Here is a 22,598-nt window from a genome sequence, read left to right on the forward strand (position 1 = left end):
TGAGGATTTGCAAAAGTCTCTTTGGTTCAGCAACTAAGATCTCAAAACTACATTTCAAGGACTACTCGGAGATAAAACTTAGTACCTAAAAAGTCTTGAAATCATCTGTGAAGTCAGAAAAGAAATCTGAAAAAGACTTCACTTTAGGGTGGGAGGGTGAGCTTTGCTTGCACTAGGACATCAGACAAAGAGTAAATGTTTCTCAATGTCCTTTGCAGCACTGGCTGTGAGGTGGCAGCCATGGGCAGAACCTTTTCCATGTGAAGTATCTTAGGAATCCTCTTAACAAAGGATCAGTGGATTCCCAATTGATCCAGAGAAATTCTCAGCTGACCTCACTGATGAGAAATGACGTAACTACACTTTGTTCTGTTAGAAACTGCTTTCTTGAAACTATGCAAGCATGTATGACAAGTAATTGCACTTTTCAATTACTGCTGCAGCCTCCACAATGATACTGTGAATAATGGTTTCTTCAGTCTTCCTGCATTTTTCTGCAGTGCAGTGGATATAGCAGAATTTCCAGAAAGTTGACACAAAAAAAAACCCATGAAGTTGCAGACTTAGGATTGAAAATATCTAAGAATATCTGGTTAGCTTCCTTTTTCCTGAAGCCTAGCTTTTGAGGAAATACCCGAAGAACAGTGCTGGCAACATAGCAAAGCACCAAAATATTGTCAAATCTTTTCAAGTGACAATTTAGCAGAGCAGTTACTAACAAAAGCAGTATAATCAAGTGTATCTAACCAGTAAAAAGGTAATGGGTGGAAAACATGTATCAACATATTTTAATGTTAGAATCATTAACAAAATACTATTTTCAAAGTTGCCAAAGGAATTTCATGCACTTGGAAAATAAATTTTAAAAAGCAAACAAACTCCAGCATTTATTGGAACGTTAACAGATTCCCACTCCAAGACTTACAGTCAATTACCGCCTATAGACTCCCCCAGTCCACTCTGCAAGAAACACTTCTCCAACTCCAGGTTAAAATTGCCTTTTTCACACAGTTCTGACAATTTCTCCTCAGTTTCAGCTCTTCAGGTGGAGCTTAGGTAATAGGTACATCTGTCTCTACCTACGACTTAAGCCTTTGTGCCCTTACTGCACAAAATACTGTGACCCCTTTATCACACTCTACAAAAATGCCTCTGTACTACAGCGATAAATAGAAGTAAAATCCCTGGAAGACTTAAAATATTTGAGGAAAGGAACAAATTTCTTTTCTGACATAATTCTAACATAGTCAACAGTGTCTGTATTGTTACTTAGAATTGATCTTTAGAAACAGGATTCTCATTAGCAGCTTTGAGATCAGAGCTATTTAACTGAAGTGTACAAAACCATTAAGAATTAACTTCCAATGTATGTCTTGCTGCAGTTGCAACTAGAGACAAACACTGTATCAGGATTTAAAACCAGAGCTATGCAGTTACCAACACTTCTCAATGGTTTAGTGACAATTTCCCATAAATTACAACAGAATGATGATACCCCTAAAATTTAATCCATATCATTGGTGAGATGTAAAATGTCCTAAAAAACCTGATTACAATTAAGCAGTAATAGACTGGAAGCATTATTTTATCTAAATCCTCTAAACCCTTTTTAAATGTTGAGAATGTGATTGAATTTGTTTCACTTTAACCCTTTTTCTAATTACAGAGCACATACTATATGACACAGAGCTTATCCTTCATTTCTCACTAAGCCCAGGGCAGCTTTGTCAAAGATCAGAAAAGCTTGAACAAGATCACATGTAATGTCAGCAGTTGATTTTGAACAGAAAAAGTAAGTAAACTGAATGTGGTTCAAAACAGCTTTATCAAACTGTCTAGTACTTTTAACCTTAAAAAGCTTTAACACCTCATTTGTGTCCAGGTTAATTCTTCCAATTTAATAAAGTATTTTTAAATCACTTTAAAAATCTCACAGGATAAACTCTGTTCAAAACTGCACCAGTATATGTAGTAGAAAGACTACATTTCTGTTTAGGCTTTTCAGTATTATGACTATTACATAGTAATGAGCATGAAAGACTAAAATGTATTTCTAATTCATGGAACACAAACCAATTTTAAATAACTTTGTATTTATATAACAAACCCTTCAGGAATGTGAAGATATTTTATATGCAACGATTATCCCTCAGAATACATATCACAGATAGTAACTGTTGACTCTATTCTACAGAAAGAAGGTGAAGTCACATGATTTGCTCTGTCTCAGCAACTGGAACACACCTGATTCCCTGCTTTCCCAGACTTAATCTTTTAAACTTTGCCTCTCTTCAACAAAGTCTTCTTGAAAGACTCTTGACTCTGGGTCAATTTATTTCTATTGGATCATAAAAACAACTCCAAACACATAACGGTTAGTCAAAGATATTAAATTCACAAAGAAGACTCTTATCAAAGTTATCTTCAATATTGTTATAGAAGGCTATAAAAATGCTTTATAAAAAATATGTATTTTTTTAAGAAACCCCTATATCTTACAAACTGACACATTATTGATTTTTTTTCTGGACCATCAAGCTTTGTTGTTTAAATTACAACAAAATTACAAAAAATCATAAAAATGTGGAGAGACCTAATGCTGACAAGTCATCCTAACTCCCTGCCAAGGATAGATCAGCTATACATAAACCACCTCTAAAAGGAGGTTATTTAACCTTTTCTACAGCACTTTCAACAACAGATATCTCTTACTTCTCTCAGATATTTAAACTTGTGATTACCTGTCCATAGAGCTGGGAAGTTTTTCCTAACATCAAAACTTCCTTTTGTGCTCTTAGGACCATAATTTCTTATCCTACCTGAAGAGAACAGTTTATTACATTCTTCTCTGAAGCAACCTTTAGCATAATTGAAGCTTATTATTATATCCCCACCTCTGTAATATACTAAACAAGTGCAATTCTTTCAGTTCTTCCTTAAAGGTCATTACTGCAACTCTTCTCCACTCTTCAGTTGGTCCAAATCTGTTTGGAGTAACCAAAATGGAAACAGTACATCATCTGCAGCCTTGTGATGAGTACCACAGGCGAATTTCATATCTTACACGCAATCCTGTTCATATATCCCAGTATGACTTTTTTTTTATATAGAACTGTCATGACTCCTTTGTGTTCATTTTGTGATACCGCTGCTTATTTGCAGAACTGCCACCCACCCAGCTGCTTCTCATATGAGTTTATTGTTGCTACCCAAGCATATTATTTTGTGTTTCTTTTTACTGAACTGCATCCCATGTAGTTCAGACCATTCATCCAATTTGTCACAAGCATTTCATGCTCTAATGCCTGTATTCCCTCCAAGATTTGCACCGTCCAGCAGTTAGTAAATCTGCTTTCCAGGTCACAAACTGAAATACTAAACAGGATTAAATTCAGAAAGTACACCTGCACAATTCCACTCAATTCATGCCTTCAGTGTGAAATATCCTTAAGGCCTTTAATTAGGTAATTAACCAGCATGGCAAATCTTCTCTGACAGTATCTATTTTTATTGTTTCTAGATTCTTTAACTGTGGAGATAAAATTCCTAACACTACTGTACAGACAGAGTATCTTTCAAACACAAATATACAGGGGAGGCCCTACCACTCTCCTCCCCCTTTAATGTATTTGTATGTGGCACAGTAACCCAATTACATAGCTCCTCCAATTTTGAATTTGGGCTATCTCCCTGTTTTTCTTTCCTATACCAGAAATACTATCAAGACAATTCAAGTCACAAAAAAAAAAAAAATACTAGCTCTGAAAAATTCAGATCTTATGAGCATGCATACATGAATACAACAACAAAATGCAGGATGTTTTACCATTTATGTACCAATGGGCATACTCTCAAGAATCACAGAATGGTTCGGGTTGGAAAGGTTCCATCCCCCATCCACTAAACCAGGTTGGACAAATCCCCATCCAACCTGGACCTTAACACTGTCAGGGATGGGGCAGCCACAGCTTCTCCAGGGCACCTGTCCCAGTGTCTCACCACCCTCAGAGTGACGAATCTTTTCTTTTGACTTCTAAATTTTCAAATTAAGTGTTTTAAAAAGGTTCATACCACTGCATTTTGGGGACATAAATGACATCTTCCTTATGACACAGCCAAAATGGACAAAATCCCACTGCTCTACTACTGACATATGCTTTGAAAGGTAAGCTTTTACCCTTTTTAACTCTAGTTTGTCTGGCACCATGTTCACTCACTAATCAAAACTGTATTTAAGACTGAATAAAAACATCTTTAAAATCTTCAACAATCAAATTGTCTATCTTGCCAACATTCATATTTGTATGTCCTATGATGAAGTTCAACAGACCAGAAAAAATGGAGAGCAGCTGATGGCAGTCTAACAGATACAGAATTGCTATAAGGAGAATCAACTGATTTCTGAAGCAACAAGAGACAAAGCAATCAGCTTAATGCAAAGCAGAAATATTTAAATTGAGTATCAGGTAAAACTTTAACTGCAGCTGAAACAAGCAACAAAAAAGAGTAACTGTCATCAGAGGGAATGATCTCTGTACACTTCCAAAGTGCAGAGGATTGGACTAGCTGACCTTTTCGTATTTCTACATTTAACTTAATTCATTATAAGCATCAAAACATTACAGTAACTTTAAAGAACAGTTATTGTAAGTTACTAAGCTTTTTGTCTGAAGAGATAAAAAACTCTTGTATGACAATTGCCTGCATAAGGGAGAGTAGTTAAACACAAACTGTTAACTAATACATAAATTTTGAACACAAACTGTAAAAATTACCAACCTACTATGCTCCAAACCCAAATGTTTTGATTACAAAGCTGCACTTAATCAGAGGGTTTTTTTTAAGTCTTCTTGTTTGAAAAACTGTTCAGTAAGAAAGAGAGCACTGAATACTATTTATTTTTCAGCTTTGCATTTCTTGTTTTATGAGTTATTCCAGCAGCGGTTTTCACGAAACTAAAACAAACTGTCATGATGGTTCTTCTACAACCAAGGCAGGTGTTCAACTAGAAACTGTATTTACAATGCTCTTAAAAGGAGAACAATATACTCTTAAGTGTTAAGAGTGTAAAGTTTACCAGAAGCAAGTTTTTATAATCAGCAGCTTGACTTAAAGCAAAGAACACTGAATTTGGAAACTAAAAAAACCCACCTTTCTCACTACAGAAGTGAGAAAGTATCCCGCTTTCTGCAACTTCACTCCCGCCTACAGAGGCAGCAAAATTTTTCTTGTTCAAGGTGTTTAAGGACAAGTTCTACAAATATCTGTCTGGAATAATCTAAGTATGTTTAAACCAACCCTAAAGAAATAGAACAACAGGTCTTACAGTACTGCATCTCTAGAACTGCAAGCACAATGTAATTCTATGGCTATAAGGAAGTGCTGAATACTTGAGAAATAAGTTCTCTCCTGTGAGTCTTGTTCTTTATGAGCAGGGAAACCCGTATTATTAGTTCCCAGAAAGACTTTAATTTCCAGAAACACCAAAAACTAATCCTACCCCAGTAGATCAACCCTAAAGACTTCAAAGAGAGGTTTTCAAACGTGACAGACTAATTTAAAAAAAGAAAGAAAGAAAGAAAGAAAGAAAGAAAGAAAGAAAGAAAGAAAGAAAGAAAGAAAGAGAGAGAGAGAAAGAAAGAAAGAGAAAGAAAGAAAGAGAAAGAAAGAAAGAAAGAAAGAAAGAAAGAAAGAAAGAAAGAAAGAAAGAAAGAAAGAAAGAAAGAAAGAAAGAAAGAAAGAAAGAAAGAAAGAAAGAAAGAAAGAAAGAAAGAAAGAAAGAAAGAAAGAAAGAAAGAAAGAAAGAAAGAAAGAAAGAAAGAAAGAAAGAAAGAAAGAAAGAAAGAAAGAAAAAGAAACGTAATTGGAAGTAGGGCAGACTGCAAGGCCTTCTGTTCCAACTTCCCAAGCCTCTCCACCTTGTGTCTACAAGATAACTCTTACTGACCAGAAGTCAACCTAATCCAAGTACCCAGAATGAGCTGGAAGAACCAGAAGTAAAAAATAAAAATCTTTAAGTCCCTCAGAAATATTTTGAGAATAAGGCCTTCATTCTGTATGAAACTATGAAGAGCAGACTGGAATCTCACTATGTAAGTATGTTAAAAACTGATAAATATCAGAGCAACCACATGCTGTTCAGCTGCGAAACAGAAGCCCATACTAGGATACATTCCCAAATTTTGTGAAATAGAGAGCTAGATATTTTTGACATTAAATCTGTAATAACACTGAGCTCAAAAATCCAATTTGCCATTTCTCATTTTCCAGAAATGTTAAAAATTATGAGACAAAATATATCACAGAACTTCATTAATAAATAGCTTAATAACTAAGCTATTTAATACAGCTTATCTCTTAGTAATTATACACACGGAATATGCAATGCAAAGGAAAAATTGTCTCAGTTAATAGCGGTACAACTGAGAATTGCAACAACTACCTATAGTGGACTAAATAATTAAACACAAATTATCAACAATATTTCAATTTTAGATCATAATTGCTGCTCCTCACTGACACAGAGTTGTACCTCTAACACGCCTTCACAAAAAAAAAAAAACAACTTAGTGTAAATTCAAGAATGTCCTTATGTAATAAGCATGGCAATGCTGAAGAAAGCCTGCAACCCAAGTTCTTCAGGTTCTGAACGACTTGCTAGAAGTCACAGGATGAAGTAAATTACTAACTGCTAACCCCTTCTAAGGCAATGGGAGTTTTGTGAGTGAGCTCAACTGGGTGAAAATTTCACCTGATATTTTACCACATACTCTTTACTTCAAAAGAACTGCATTTTCCACTCCTACTGTTTAACACACACCGTAATTTTTACATTAAATGAACTCTTTTCCAATTCCAATTAAGCAAATACTAATACTATTAATCTGCAAGTACAGTAAGATTAAAAGATACTTGAAAACACACAGCAACAGTAATTTGTCAACTTATTTCCTATAAATTTATACTTGCTAACACCAAACCTACCAGCTCCTACTGTATTACCATCCCTTGTAGCAGCTAAGAGGGGCAGAAGCATAATATTTAACCATAAGTTAGAAATATACCCAAAAAACATATGCTCAAGAGGTTACCCAAATTGGCATTTAATCTGAAATACAGAGTACACTCAGAGCTTCACCTTAAAAGTCTCAATAAATGATCACTGTGTTATTAGTACAGGAATAATTAAAATATCAATGGGAAACATTCAAATATGTGTACAACCACTGAAGAGCTACTACAGTTATTTAATAATAACTGTGAACATGCTTCCAAAATAAAGCTTGGGACTTCAAAGACTAAGTAACATACTCTTTTATAGAAATTCTGTACGAGTTATGTGGCAGCCTAAAAGCAGATTAGTAAAACACAGAGTTACACTCCAAGACCACAAAAATTGCCAGCGCTCCTGAATAATCAGGGATGACAAGACATCATAAGAAGCAGAACCACATGCTCTCCCTTAAGAGAGATCAGGACTAGGAGACAAAGGGGATATTGCTGAGCTGGGACACTGGGATACTTCTAGAATTATTTTTCCAAGTACAGAAGAGAAATGCATTTTAAAAGTCCGGGACATAATGGGACATATAGCCTCAAGAGAGATCAGACTTGGGATGTTAAATATCTCTCTTTTTGGAACCCTGTATCCTCAAATATCAGCATTCTGTAGGGCAGGAGCAGCTTGGGTTCAACGGCAGGAACCTGAATGGGTACAGAAGCAACAGCACAGGACAGGCGTGAAAAGCAAGCCAAGACAGCCGAAACACTGTAAAGTGCTTGTGGGGGGCAAGGGTATGGCCCAGGGCTGCACACGTTCATCGAGGATATGGCCCAGGCACCTCTGGATGTTAACACAGAGTGGAAGATGCGAGAGCACTGAGCAGCCAGACTCAAGTCTGCAAGTCTGCAAGAGCACAGCCAAGTCAGCGCGGGGAAGCTGGGCCCCCTGTCCTGAACCGATAGATAAGGCAGGACAGCGGGGGACAATCCAGGGGCACACGAGAGGGCTCTGCCTGGCACCACCCGTGGCTGGCGGGCCCCGGACGAGAGAGCTGAGGCGGCGGGGGAGCACGGAGAGAGCAACGGGACACGGCCCAGTCCGCGCCGCCTGCGCTCCTGTGGAGAGCACAAGGCAGGGGGGTCAGGAGGGGCTGCGGCGCGGGCACTGAGGGGGCAGGCGCGAGGTGATCTGAGGTGAGGCGGGGCAGGGCCGTGGTGGGTGGGAGGAGGGAGCGGAGCCAGTCGCGCTTCCCCGGGGCGCCCAACCCCGCCCCGCTCCCCGTGTGGCCCGGGGCACGCCGGCGGGGAGGAGGCTAGTCCCAGGGTCCCCGCCCCCCGGGCCCCCGTTACCATTACCCAGCACGCCCAGCGCTGCGCCGCCATCCCGCAGCCGGCCCGCTCCCGCAGGGACCGCGTGACCTCGCGAGATTTCCCTTCCCCCTCGCACTCCTCCCCCACCACCCTCCCCTCCTCAGCCCCGCGACCCGGCCCGGCCCCGCGCGCTCGCGCCGCCCGCACTCAGCTCAGACCCAATATGGCGGCCGCGGCGCCGCGCACGTGTCCCCGGCCCCGCCGGGCCGGGCGCGCGCACAGACGCAGACGTAAGGCAGGGGAAGGGGGCGGGGCCGTCGCGCACGCGCGCGAGGCGCCGCTGCTGGCCAGCTGATTCGAACAGGGCGCGCGAGCCACCACCTCCTCCCTGCACGCGCTGGTCACGTGGGGGCTTTCCCCCCTCTCGTTCCCTCCTCCTCCTCCTCCTGCCCCCTCCCCTCGCGGGTTCCGAACTCGGCACCATCCGGGTCCCCCCTTCCCCCCGGGGCCGGGCCCGCGCCCGGGCCCGAGCCCTCACCTGGCGCCCGCTCCTCGGCGCGGCCGGACCGCGCGGCCCCGTGCGCGGCTCGTTCCCTCCGTGCCGCCCGCACCAGGCAGCGGCGGCGGCTCCGCACAGCGCCTGCTCTCCTCAGCGCGGCGGCGGCTCCTTCCGCTTCCTTCCCCTCCCCCTCCAACCGCTGCGGTGGGGACCCGCTCCCTGCAGCTCCGCCTGCTGGCAGAGGGCGGAGGCGCTCGGCCCGGCCTGCCCGCGACCGCGGCCAACGGCCGGAGGGGCGGCCTACTGCCCTCGGGCGGGGGGCGGGCGTGCCCCGAGGGGAGGGCCGCCTGCGGGGCGGGACGTGCCCCAGTGCGCCGGGGCAGGTGCCTGGCGGGGCTCCCGTAGGGACGCAGCTTGTCGTGGGCGGCTGGGGCGGGAAGAGAAGAGCGGCGCAGCCCTGGCGGCGGTGCGTGTCTCCCGCCGTGCTGGGCAGCGCCACGGCCGGCCCCCTGTGGCCCCCTCCGGCGGGCTGCTCTGGCGGCAAGCCGCGCCAGCCAGCGCTGAGTGACTTGCAGGTTTGCTGCCGTGGAAGGGGAATGGGGAGCAGGGCTCGGGGGCAGCGTCCTGAGGACTGGAAGCGCTGTTTCTCGGTTCCTGCGGGGCTGCTTCTGCTTCTACAGTCCCCGCGCCTGCCTTCACGGACGGGTTTGTGCCACCAAAGCGGTGTTGGGCTCCTGGACAATTTCCAGCGCTCTCTCCTGACTCTCTCTTCGAGCAGTGCCTCAGCACAGGGTCCGTGGGTAGTCCGGCCCTCCAGACTGACTAAAAATTAACTAGTCGGGCTTTCAAATGTATTATTTTGGTGCCGCCTGGTTCTCTGCTAATAGGAATGTGATTAACATGAGTTAACACCCAGCCTGCTCTAGGAGATAGTCACCTCTGCACTGCAGAGAGGAACGGCTGTATGTTTTACTATCTTGGCAACCTCTCGTTGTTTTGTTCCTCACACTGATACACCAGTTAGAATGCATTTTGAAGAGCTTTAGCCGAGAAACACAAAAGACTAAAGTTTCCTGTTAAATGCTTGTGAAATTTCCACTCAGAACAATTAACAACTTGCCAAATTGCTAGAAAATCCGAGGCTAAAACGGTTTTTTGAAACACGACAAAGACCAACTACTAAGGAATATTCTCAACTGCGTCTAAAAGTAGTTACTGACTGAATGGTAATTCAACCGATTGATACCTTTATAAAGAAAGCAGATTTAATAAAGTCCTAATTGCTCAAATTGGAAGTCTAGTCATACAGACACTGCAATGCCAGAGTCTGCAGGAAAACCTCAGTAGTTTTTCCACTTTCCCAAGCAGTTCTCGCTTTTCCCTGCATCTTGCTGACTTGGACGTCTTCTCAATCAGAGTCAAAACAACTGAAATCCCACAAGAGGGGGAAGGAAATTTTTGTTCTTGAATCTGTGCCACTGTTCTCATGCAGTCAGCCCTCTGTCAGTCTGCCCGGATCTGAATGAGGAATTATGCTTTTTGCAGGAGCACCTGTAAGCACTAAAATGTTGGGAATCACAATCCATTTAGAAATACATTCATTTAGCTGAACAGCTGCAGTGGCTGAAGATACCACTGCATGTCAGATAAGTGATGGTGCTTTCACAGTAAAACCAAGGGTTCTTCTTAGCTGCTTCAGTGCAAAAGCAATTGGTTTCTTACATTTTTAGGCTTATTTTCAAATTCCCAAGGCTGTTTAAAGGTGCAGTTGAGCAACAGAGCTGACCTAACCCGATGGCCTCCTGACAGGAGCCAGCACTCTTTCCCCGAATCTTTCCTACCCCGCAGTCTTTGTGCCCGCTCACCTACACACACAGTAAACACCAGTCAGACTTCTGAAACCACCAATAAACTGTTCCTGTTCCTTGTGTGTTACTTCTCAGCTGTATTGGCTCACTGTGGAGACCGACAAGAGAGCCGGCATGCGAGATGGAGGTGAGGGCGCTTTGCCAGGAGAGGGGAGGAACAGGACAATCCTCTTTTGGCAGCAGTAACTTTTTGGCAATAGTATTAAACCCGTGGAACTATATTGTCTAACCACACCCTGCACCAGGATTTACCTTCAATTCACTGGGGAGAATTTAGGTATTATGTTCTGCCGTCTTGCCTCAGAAGCAATAATGTGTAGTTATGGGATGATAACAAAGAACAACTGTTGTTAATGGTGTGGTGTTTCAGGTAATGGTTCCTGCTAATGAAAGGGATACTCCCGGGGCCCTTGCTCCACCTCTAGGTGCCCCCTGCTTTTCCCTGGATTGAATCCAGCATTGTGTATCTACAGGGCAGTTTGGCTCAGCTAACCTTGCAGGGGAGCATTAACACTGTGCAAAGAAGGAAGTAAAAAAAGTAGTCCATGTGTAGTAAGGTCTGAGATCAAGCAGGTTTATTACAACCTCCACCCAAGAGAATTTACATTTAAACATAAACAGCTTTGTTTTAAGCTGGTTGGGGCTTTACATCCACTCTTTTTTCCCCACAATTCAAAATCTCTTTTTCATCCACTCATGCTATGCTGCAGCACCTTCTCCATTGTATCTGATAGCAGCTTTTAAATAATTCCTAAGTATAAAGGAATATGCTTCTGCCTAGCAGCACATTGCTTTCTCCAGTGCATTTTCACTTGAGTCAGTCTTCCTTACTCCTTACACTCTACCCCAATCACATTCCTAAATCTCACAGCTGCAGTTCCCTCTGTGCTACGGCACCTGTCTTGTTCCAGTAACAGGTAGTTGTATTTATTGTGGGCAGCCTTGAGTATTACTTATAGGGCACTAACAGTATCTCTGGGCTCATCAATGCTGGTAGCAAAACAAACCCCAAACCACCCACTATTCTGATCAAGGAAAATTGGTCTTAATGAGAGCTTTTCAGCATGTTACAATGGGACAAGCTAAAACCCACTGCATGAGTTCCCCTCCTCCAAGTCAGTATTTTCTAAAAAATCAGGAGCTGAGATGCTTTATATCCCTCCACATCACTGAAATCTCAGCTCATGTTTGTGCATGGAGAACTGCCCAAAACCATGAAATCCAGCTTGATGAAGCTGTTGGATGGCTTATACTTTCACTGGCAGCATCATGTTTCTACCTATCATCTCAATCCATAATTGCCCAGTTGCTTCTCCTATTGTTAAATGTGTTTTGTTGTTTTCTTTTTCTGACCAAAGATTAACACAGTTCACTCTTTACAACTCAGCACTATTGCAATGTTAATCCTAAAGACAATCTAGGTTAGTTCTGTGACAGCTACTCTGGTATCTACAATGTGCCCCAAGAACAGCATTAGCAAGCTATTACTGCTTGCTACCCAACACTGCAGTTAAAACAGGGCTTATGTTCTTGGCTACAGCTCTAGATCCACACTGGCTCAAGAAAAGGGCATGCAGGACAAGGAAGATTACAGCTGAATTCATCTCCAGAGTTCAGCTCAGGCTCATGTGTTTTGACTCAGGGGAAGTGGTGTTGGATGAGCTGGTTGTATGGATGAGCTGGTTGTATGGAATTACTCAAGTGGCTGCACAATAAGGCCTGACAAGAGCAAAGAGAATTTTCCTCAAGCCAGATTAGGTTCAATAGGGTCAAACTTCCAAACCTCATAAACCATTCTGGACTGGATGCAAGTTGGCTCAGTACAATGCTCAAAACTCTCTGCACTAATTACCATCTCAGTGATTGTTTGTAGGTATTTGTTAGTGGTGCTTTGGATCTTGTATTTACATATTTCTGAAAGAAAAAAAAAAAAGCATTTACATTCTTGAGAAGAAAATTCCAACAACAGCTAGCTACAGAAAACAATATTATAAAAGGGAAGACTTTATTGATCTAAAACAAAAGTTAAGACCATTTTTTCTTAAATGTGCATCCTTAACACAGAATCACTTAATATTTTGTTACAGGTCCTCTGTTTTGCAGCTCAATTCTGCCTCTTTACTGCCTGGAAAGCCCTATTTTTTTTTTTCTTTTCCTTCTTTTTATTTTCTTTCATGCTGCTATGTAAATAGCAAGTATGAGAAAGGCTAGCTTTCCCTTAAGATCATCATCAGCAACAAAGCATTTTCAGTGGTTTTATCTGAAGCAAAATGCTTTGGATAAACAATTTTGTTTTGTGTTTAAATGTGAAAAAGCAAAAACCAAAAAAATTCTGCCTGAAGACATCCCATACTGACTCACCAAGGTGTGGCTTTGGTAGCCAGTTTACATCAGATTTACAGGCTATTTGCCACAGCTTGTATTCAAATTTACAATACTATCAACTGAGTTATATAGTAACAAAACACATGTTTTGAATATTTCAACTACTTCAAATACTACTTGGACAAAGATTTTACAGTAGTTATGGAATTTGGCATGTAAAATATAATGATTTAAAAAATACTAAAATCATTATTGAAAAATGCAATTGTGGTAAATTTGATATAAGTGTGCAATTTTATATCTAATATCTGATCAAAATAAGTCCACTCCAGCCAGAAGCTTGGAATGTCTGGTTGTATGAAACTCTTTTTGGTGAGACAAGGTTGGAGGGAAATCAAACTTCTAGCTCCATTAAACAGAATGATAAAGGAGGCATACATTAGACAATTTAGGAGTCTTGCAAACCACACAGACTACTGCAGAGTGGACCATAGTTTTGAAAGATGTTATAGTTCATGGTGAAAAAGCAAGTTGCCAATTACAACAGTTAAACTAGTAACTTCCTAAGTGTGTTTATTTCCATGTTATACCTGTGTGTTTAAAGTAGGGGCAATCTAATCCAGACTGCTCAAAAAAGTTGTGGTTAAGTACATCTGAAACTTATGTTTAATAATTACTTAGATTATATCCAATACAGTGCATAACCACTCCTAGCATGTGGCATATTCCCATTTAAGTGGCTTTTTCTAGTTTCAGTAGGGGCTTCAACGTCAGGTAGATATGAAATGATAGCTAGACTGTAGTGCATTATTAAAAAAAATATTCCAGATTGGAACTCATTAAACATAAAAGTATAGCAGTAGGGAAGCTCCTTGTTTTTCAGAAAGTATTCTACTTCATTTTTAATGCTTAAGTGAGGTTTTATATTTCAAAACTGAAATATTGGTGTCTAAAGTATTTTAATTAGCTATTCATGTATTTCAGTTACTTTGAGCATGCCATTATTCTACTATATAAACTTCGACTCAGACTTCAAGAAAACAGTCCAGGGACTTACAGATTCTGGAATATTTCATGTATGTGAGACAGGGAAATTTTGACTAAATGGGATTACAATGGGAGCTGGATCTGTATGGACACAGGTGGTTTTGCCTAGTGCTACTGAAAAACCAAAGTCCATATTACTAGCTACCTTACTGGAGTGTTCACATCGGCACTAACTTTAAGAGTTAGTTAGCTTCTTCTAGGAGTTTTACCCCTTAGAGATGTTATGAATGCCTATTCAATCACTTTTCTTTCCTATCACCTTTAGAAACTTCCCTTTGTTACTTGTATGGCACTTTGAACTGTGTACAACCTACACAAAGATGTTAGGTCATGGAATATCCTGGTTACTCTTTTGACAACCTTGCACATTCCTTCAGGTACTAGACCACAATAAAAAGCTCTGTTGTTACTCAAACTGAACAGCATGTGGTATGTGCAATGTAAACCAGAAAAACACAATTAAAAGTTGAAAAAATAATAAAAAAAAAACTGGCTAATTTCTGCCTGGCCTTTAGGCACATTCATTGTTCTGAATAGGAAAGTTGTCTAAAAGGCAAGCCTAGGTTGTGATTAGGGCTGTCTCACACAGGATGTGAAAGATGTAATTTTTATTCAAACCCAACTGCCATCACACACAAGCAGGCACCCACACCACTGACCATTTAAGAAGGAAAGATCCATGTTCAGGGCTCAAAGTCAGAGTGGAGGGTTGGCACACTTCAGATTTGAGTTAAGAGTGCCATCAGCAGACATAACATCTTCTGGAGGAAGCATGCAGAACAGAAACCCAGACAGTACCTGTATCTTTTTCTAGCTACAGAAAGAGACCAGGAACACTAGCCTCTGCACTTCAATGGGCAAAGTAAAGGTCACACATGAAGTGGAGATTGCTACTGATTTAGGTTGATAGGCTATCTCTACTACCCTGCTTGGTTGGAAAACAATTTTACTACAAACAAGGTAAGAGAGAAAACATTTCCCTTACTAAAAATTATTCAGAGAATGGGACACCAAAGAACAGTTCATAGCTAACTAAAGGTCTCATTTCTTGCCTTTTTTTAACAGTTAAATTGTGAAGTCAGTCTAAATATAAACCCCTCAGTACTAGACTAGAAATTTAAATGAAAATATTGTTCAACTGAATTAATCGATGCCAATCAATTAGCATTTTGGCATGTATGAATGCATTTCTTGTGTAAAAGCAGAAAAATCTTAACCTAATCTTACTTCTGGTGCTAAAGAGGAGGTGTATGCATTGGTGGAAACAAATGTGCATTCACAGCATGAGCAAGTGCTGCATCTCTGTTCATTTGGGTTTGGCATTTTAACAGACACCCGGGGGGAAGGGGGGGGGCAATGTATCACCATGGTTACCAGGACATCTTGTTTTAGCATGTACATTAAAAAACACACTGGACATAATAAAATCAGTCACATAGAAAAATATTCATTTCTGGGCAAAATTACTCATGAACAACCAAAATTAAAAGGTCTTGGCATTGTCCTGTGAGATAAGAGACAAAAATTGCTATTTTTGACAGCTGACAATTTATTTTGAAGTTGTTTTTTTTCTTACTCTCCTTTGTCCTCTTTATTTTTATGAACAAACTACTTCAAGATTTACATTCCCATGTAGTAAGTTACTCCAAAACGAGATCTTACTAAAGTTCTTAATGTATAAATAAGTTCTTTGTGAGTTCTAAGTAGGAAAGGAGAAACATATCTGGAAGTGAAATGTGCTCAACTTCATTTATATTATGAAAACACTTTGTGGATGGTTACTGTTTTATTTTTACACCTCCCACGATGCTGAAGAAATGACGAGTAAAAAAAATAAGTGATTTGAGATTCACTAGCATTGTATAAACCCAGCATAAATAACCAGTGTATTCCTGTTACTCCAACTTTACTTTTTTACTGATAGTTCGTTTCATAATGGCATATAACCAGTAAGCCAAGTACCAACTGTATTTCCTCATGTCCACTCATTTTAATGATGAGAACTTGTATTTTATACCCTTTCAGCTAATCAATCTTGAACAACTCAGGAAATTAGATTTCTTGCTTATTGGTGTTATAAACATCCTATTTGAGTGATCAAGTTTCTATTACATTTTCTGAAGTCCGTGCATATACCCATCTACGGCCTTTATAAAGAAACTTGTCATGAAGTTAACTTGGCATGTACTATGACTAACAATCCATAAAACCTATCAGAAACATCAAGCGATACGTTTCTCACAAATAGATCTTTTCCTAGCTGGATGTCTTGGCTGACATACATTTAAAAAACTTTTGTGGCACAGTAAAGAATACCAGGTCTCTATGGAAAACAGGACTCTGCTATTGTAGGCAAACATCTGTAATATTAAATGGATTATAAACAGATCATTTTATCTTACTGCGTGGCAGGATTCACACTTTATATGGAGAAACAGCCATGTCACCTTGTTGAACGGCTGAAAGCTAGGCTGAAGCTATTCTTAACACAAGTGTCATGTTTTAAATAGATATATATATACTACAGAATATATTCAAGAAAACAAGTTATACTTTTCACCATTAGTGACACTTTTTACTGAACAAGGCTATTTTCTTCTCCGCTAGTATTTTGAAGGGTAATATAAACCAAGTTTGTTTTCAACCAGATAATTTCTGTGAAATAACACTGAAAGTGATTTGTCTTTCTTTGTGACACTTCAGAAATCTAGAACTCTTATTTTGCTTCCTGCTACTAATTGTCAGCTCTGGATGGCTTAAGTATAGAGAGAAGCCAGAAAAGCCATCTGTTTGGAAAAATGAAAAAGCCTAGTTGTTTTACTCATTTCCTGGGCAAAATGAAGAGCTGAAAGGTTTTCAGTGAGAAAACTGCTTAGACTGCACTAAGCCAGATGTATATACAGAATTCAAAAGGAATAAATGGAACAGAATTTTCTTAGTTCAGTATAAAATAGCTGTATGGCAAATACGAAGAGACCTTTAAGCAGATAATCTGTAAATTTCCCTGCAAATTTCCCACATCTCAGGTTTGCTTTTCCAAATGAATTTAAATGATAACAGGGTAATCTCTCAAGCAAAAAAAAAAAAAAAACAACCCCAAAGTTAGCAGTATCATTATAAATAAATGCCTACAATAACAACTTGAAAAAAAACCTCATAGGCTTTAGCCCTTTTAAGAAAACCTAGGGGATGTTGTGTTAGAAAAAAACAATTGCTATGTAAGTTTTGAATCTGGCAAGCAGGATTCTTATATGTTACATTAACATAGCACATCAGATTACATCAGATTTATAAAATGGCATGCTTAACTTTTGCTCCACAAATGAAAATTGCTTCATCCACATTACATATTTTATAGCCAGACTTCTAGCATTTTCTGCTGGTATCCTACTGTCAGTGGTACATACTGCTAACTCAACACATACTTACATGAAATTACCATGCTCTGAGGCTCTCTTTACCAAAATATGAGACCATACAAATTTACAAAAGGCTCTAAATGTAAATTCTTCCAGATGTCACCAAGTGTTGCACTCTGTTGGAAGGACAGATTTCTAAGAATACATTATCATCTAGCCTCCAGAGTAATGAGTTATGTAGTAAGGAACTACTTGTATAGCTTTGTCAGAAGTTAACTCTTATCAATATAGCTGTCTTGGCAGAACAGCATGTATTCCCACAACTATGATTCCCAAGCAAAGCTAAGCAGACTAGAACTTTCACATCAAATATGATATCATCAGTGAGGAGAAACAGGTTAGTTAAATAAAAAAACCTAAATAAATTAGCTTCCAGGTAGTAGGTTTGCAAGTCATGGTACCGTATCTGGACAGAGCAGTAAAACCCAAATGTAAGAGCTCTTTCCCAGTGCCAGGGATGTGTAGCAACAACGGGTGTGGCTGTTGTCCCTTGATTTCAGATTTGGCAGATCTGTGGTGCCTCACCACAGACAGCTTACCCTACAGCAGTTTTTGCAAACAGGTATTAGAGAATACCTTAAAACATTGGTTTAAGGATTCAGGCAGCTCAAGAGCTGAAGATGACAATGTCATTCAAACAACATAAGCAGAGTTATGAAAATGGTTCTGAGTTTGTCTGATTATTAATAAAATTAGCCTTTTCATCTTCTCTTGATATAGCTTTCTAACAGTGTATGAACTTTCACACCACTACCAATGGGAAGGCTGACACCCATTACAGCACTCAGCTGAGTATCATTTATCTATCTGAAAACAAAGCCCAAACTTTACTGGATATATCTACTTAAGGTCACTATTCCAACATAGAGCCAAAAACAATTACTGTAGTGCCTCCAGCCACAGTTCAATTAAGAGATTAGAGATATGGATTATATGCATTGCTCTCTATGTATATATAGGTACCTACCCCTAGTCACAGAACTAATTGAAATTACACTTGCAGAAACAGCTTTCTGGATTACTGAAGTTAAAATAATAAATTTGCAACATAGATTTGTCTTCACAACTTCCTTCATTTCCTAATGCTCCAGTCACAGGAAAGGAAGAGTCAGACTTAAAGGAAAGGCCTTTAAGTCAGTAGAACTTTAACACAGGATAATTTTACAGCTAACAAGCAGATAATTTTATTTGCTTTATAAAGCAGATGGACTACTTAGCTCTCACCACTAAACATCTTATTTTACTAATGAGGAATTCAATAGCCCTTCCACTGATATTTTTCCCTCCAATTACACTGTTCAGCTACATCACAGTGGCTGAAGCCCTACCCTTGATTTTGAGGGTTCAGATAAATGATTAGCTGTACTACTTGCAAGAACACTTCAAAAAGTTCGAGAAAATAAGGCTTAAAGCTCATAAGTTCCCCCTACACCATCCCAACCCCCCATCCCCAGTTTTCTCTAGAAGAATTAAAAGTTACCAGACTGAACAGCAGGCTTCTAACAGCTCACATTGAGATTCCCAGGCCTAAAACAAGGACTCTACTAGATTTTTTCATTCTGAAATGACAGCTTCCCTGGCACACTAACACATTTCTGTGTTTCCTCAACTGGAAACAAATGAACAAAGAATCCAAATAGTCTGGTGAAAGGCTTATGGAAAAAAATAATTTCCACAGCCTCTTCCCGAGACGCGTTCTTTCTCTGCTGTGAGTCAGACAGCTTTTCAAAGGCCTCTCCTTTACCTATTCTCTGAATTGTTACCTTCCCTCCAGCATACACAAGCCATCCATCTGGAGTTCTCTCACACTGTCTTGATTTAAGAGGCTAGTTCCATTTCTGTGGCATAAAAATCCTTGCTGAGCTCTCAAAGGACTAAAAGCAAGACAGTCATCCCTTTGGAACAGTGTGTTAAAAACAAACACATCTATTTAGCTTCTGCAAACTCAGGAGTTTTTTGTTGTTTTGCTGGGCTTTTTTAAAGCCAGACAACCAACTGTAGTATGAAAGTGCCTTTTACCACTGTGACAGAGGCATTTCACACACTGATCTATGTGATTCATAGTTTGAGATTGTGCCTGCCTATGGATTCCCAGATACCCAGTGGAAAAGACTGACAAAACTGCTAGAAGATTTCTAGATTTCTAATGGTCTGCATAAACCCAGCATAGGTCACCAGTGCTAAAGCTGAGGCAAACATCCCTACTCCTCCAGGAAAAATTGTTCACTATTATCCAGCAATTAAGTCCACGCTGGTGGTCTTGCACCTTCGCTATTCTTTTAAGCAAGAAAACAACTTTTGTCTTCAACACAGTCTTGTTACTCTCTCTCACTGAAATAACCTCAACTTGTATTTATCATCATATAGCATCCAAAATTGGGAACTGTACAGATGAGATCTCACAACAAACCCAGCAACAAGTAGAGCAGAATAATTACCTCCTGTGCCTCACATCTGATGCTTTTGTTACCATCACCCAGAACAGGTTTTGTTTTGGTTATCACTGGATTTTAACTCAGTCTGATCTGCTATAATATCCAGAGTACTCAGCACAGAACTGCTTCATTCCCTTGACAAGCTGATGTCCCTAACATTGAATCCATTTTTCTCTGGCAAGTTTTACAGGGGCAGTCTGTTCCACCATCCAGATTATTAATGAAAACCCTCAATAAATCAGTAAACCTGATCCCCATACAGTGCTTTAACCAATAAAATATTTCCCAAGTTTCCAATTAAGAACAGCATGCAAGAAAAAAATCTTTCTAAAGCATTCAAGCCTAACCATCATTGTTACTTAGATTTAGTATGTTAGAGAACTCTAATAGCTTAAATGAGATGAAACCTCAGCAAAACATCAAAATAAAAACACCCCCCCCCAAAAAAAAAAACACCCCCCAAACAAACAAACAAACAAACAAAAAGAACGCACAACAAAATAAGCCCCAGACACCAAAGCAAAAATCCCCAAACAACAGAGTTTAAATCAGACCGTACAGACCCAGGTTTAGTTTAGGCCAGCGTTGGCAAGTTACTATTGACTGGTGAGAAGGCAAGTTACCTTCACCTTGGTAAGACAAGCCTGCAGTAGTAACTGAGAGTAGTTACCTTACATACAGGGGTAATTTGGTATTGAATTTCAAATGTATTATCTACTAATATACAATTGTCCAAATGCATTGTCAGACACACCTACGTACATGAAAGACTTCGCAGCTGCAATGCCCTGTGACCTTCCATGGAATGTAAAGAATACTTACATAAAAATGCAGAAACTTAACTGGTTGGCCAAGATTTACCTGCAATAGTTTAAAATTGAAAAATGCTTTCCCTATGTTCCAGCCATATAATCACTGGCTTCATATGGCTGTCCACTTACCCCTCTTATTTGCACTGCTGTATTCTTAGCTCTAGTTCTTCTCAGGTAGACTGAGGAAAATACTGGGATATACATTCAGACAGAACTGATTCCTCAGTACAGTATACATTAGAGGATACTTTCTCTAGGACTTTTGTAGGTGGCTTTTTAACCAGAATGGGTTTAAGTGCTTTACAAAGTTCAAAACCAATTTGGTTTCTTACTAGATAGAAAATTATCCAGAAGAATGTTATGTCAGCATTTTCTTACTTTGGAGCTAGAACTGACATCACACATAAAGGGGCCAAGAAACAGTTATATGGGTGCAGGAGCAGTACCACAGAATTACTTCAACAGTTTCTGTATTGATGTAATAAATGAAAAACATTTAAGAAACCTTCCCCTCCTCCTCTTCCACAGTTTTATTTATTTTGTGTTTTTTTCTTTTTTTTTATTGATCCAGCCTTGAATAATGCTGCTTATTTGGTAACAATATCAGGCAAAAACAAGAACAAGTGCCATTCCGCATTATGAATCATTCCATTAAGTTTTGCAATATATACATTTTATCCAGCTTCTGACATTATAGGTCATCATGCCAAGGAAAATTTTTAACAATACAATAAAAGCCTTCAAATGGAACTGTTTATGAATGTAATTCAAGAGACCAGACAATTTAATTTCTGAAATTTGTATCACTCATGTCCGTGATCTTTTTACATTTCACACTTCATGCTCTCAAACATTACCCTAGAGAACACTAAATCTTTTTGTCACATATACTATTAAAGATGCTAGCCAGGTTCATAGAGTTACAGAAGACTATAATAAGATGTAAAATTTAGTAGGTAATAAGTTATGACATTAGCTGACTAAAACAATATTCAATCTAAACTAATGTTTGATTCATTCAAATACAATAAGTATTTGGATATTATACACTACTTATTTCATATACTTAACAGTGCAAAATAAGATATTTTTCCTGAGCATTTAGGAGATTAACATCCTTTTTCTTTATCACTGGTTGCACTCAATTTAAAATACACTTCCCATACACTTAGGTTTGTCAAGACTGTACAATTAAGACAGGCAAAAGTTTGTAGGTATCAGAAGCCAATCAGAAATGAAAAGGGTTATTGAACATCTCTAGGATTTGTCCCCATTTTTTGAGTCTAAGGGATATTACAGGACTTCGACTTATACCAAAAAGTTCTGAAATTACATTTTTTTCCATTGACCAAACACTCCAAAATGTACAAACCACATGCCTTCCAAAACAGAGAAACTGCCTCTTATTTAAACAAATTGTAATACATATTTCAACTTACTATTCTGTAGTTAATGTAATGCCCAGTGAGCTGTGCCTCCAACAGATATGAGAGAATAAAACTTTTGGGAATGTATTTTGGGCATTTTGTAAGGAAGCTGGATTCCTTACAAGTTGATCTTTTTCTCAGTAGCTACAGACCACGAGTTTCTAATTCAATCTTCTCCTCTGTTTGCAAGATATCAGGTTCTACTGGAGGAATAAGTGGTCTGAGTATAATCTCTGGACCTCCACCATAGATTGACTGAAGGAAATTCCATGTTTCTTCAGATATTTGTCCAGAATCTGCACCTGAAAACATTAAAAAAAATTATTACTATTTAGAATAATTATTTCATTAAAGTCCATAACAGATGCAAAAAAAAACCCAAAACCAAAAAAAACCCACAAACAAAAAAACAACCCACCAGATTAAAATTTAAAACTCTAAATTGAATTTGTG

The 22,598-nt window shown here is 39.6% G+C and overlaps 2 protein-coding genes across 13 annotated transcripts in view; both read right to left on the reverse strand.

Moving 5' to 3' along the window:
- Positions 1-8,956, reverse strand: part of ZZZ3 (zinc finger ZZ-type containing 3) — a 61,650-nt gene extending 52,694 nt beyond the window's left edge. For 6 of the 8 annotated variants that reach the window (XM_034063577.1, XM_034063576.1, XM_034063575.1 and 3 more), the window contains exon 1: positions 8,852-8,956. The gene's annotated coding sequence lies outside the window, so the exon portion shown is untranslated. Of the gene's footprint in view, positions 1-8,358; positions 8,418-8,531; positions 8,560-8,851 lie in introns of those variants that run through there. The other 2 variants (XM_034063571.1, XM_034063570.1) reach the window with 2 other exon arrangements.
- Positions 8,957-21,232: 12,276 nt separating this feature from the next.
- Positions 21,233-22,598, reverse strand: part of USP33 (ubiquitin specific peptidase 33) — a 46,353-nt gene continuing 44,987 nt past the window's right edge. For 4 of the 5 annotated variants that reach the window (XM_031050928.2, XM_031050927.2, XM_031050930.2 and 1 more), the window contains exon 25: positions 21,233-22,447. In XM_031050928.2, coding sequence (XP_030906788.1) covers positions 22,290-22,447 — 158 coding nt within the window. In that variant the 3' untranslated portion in view covers positions 21,233-22,289. The remainder of the gene's footprint in view (positions 22,448-22,598) is intronic. The other variant, XR_004080871.2, reaches the window with a different exon arrangement.

Source organism: Melopsittacus undulatus, chromosome 6 (genome assembly GCF_012275295.1).
Source record: "Melopsittacus undulatus isolate bMelUnd1 chromosome 6, bMelUnd1.mat.Z, whole genome shotgun sequence".
NCBI lineage: Eukaryota > Metazoa > Chordata > Aves > Psittaciformes > Psittaculidae > Melopsittacus > Melopsittacus undulatus.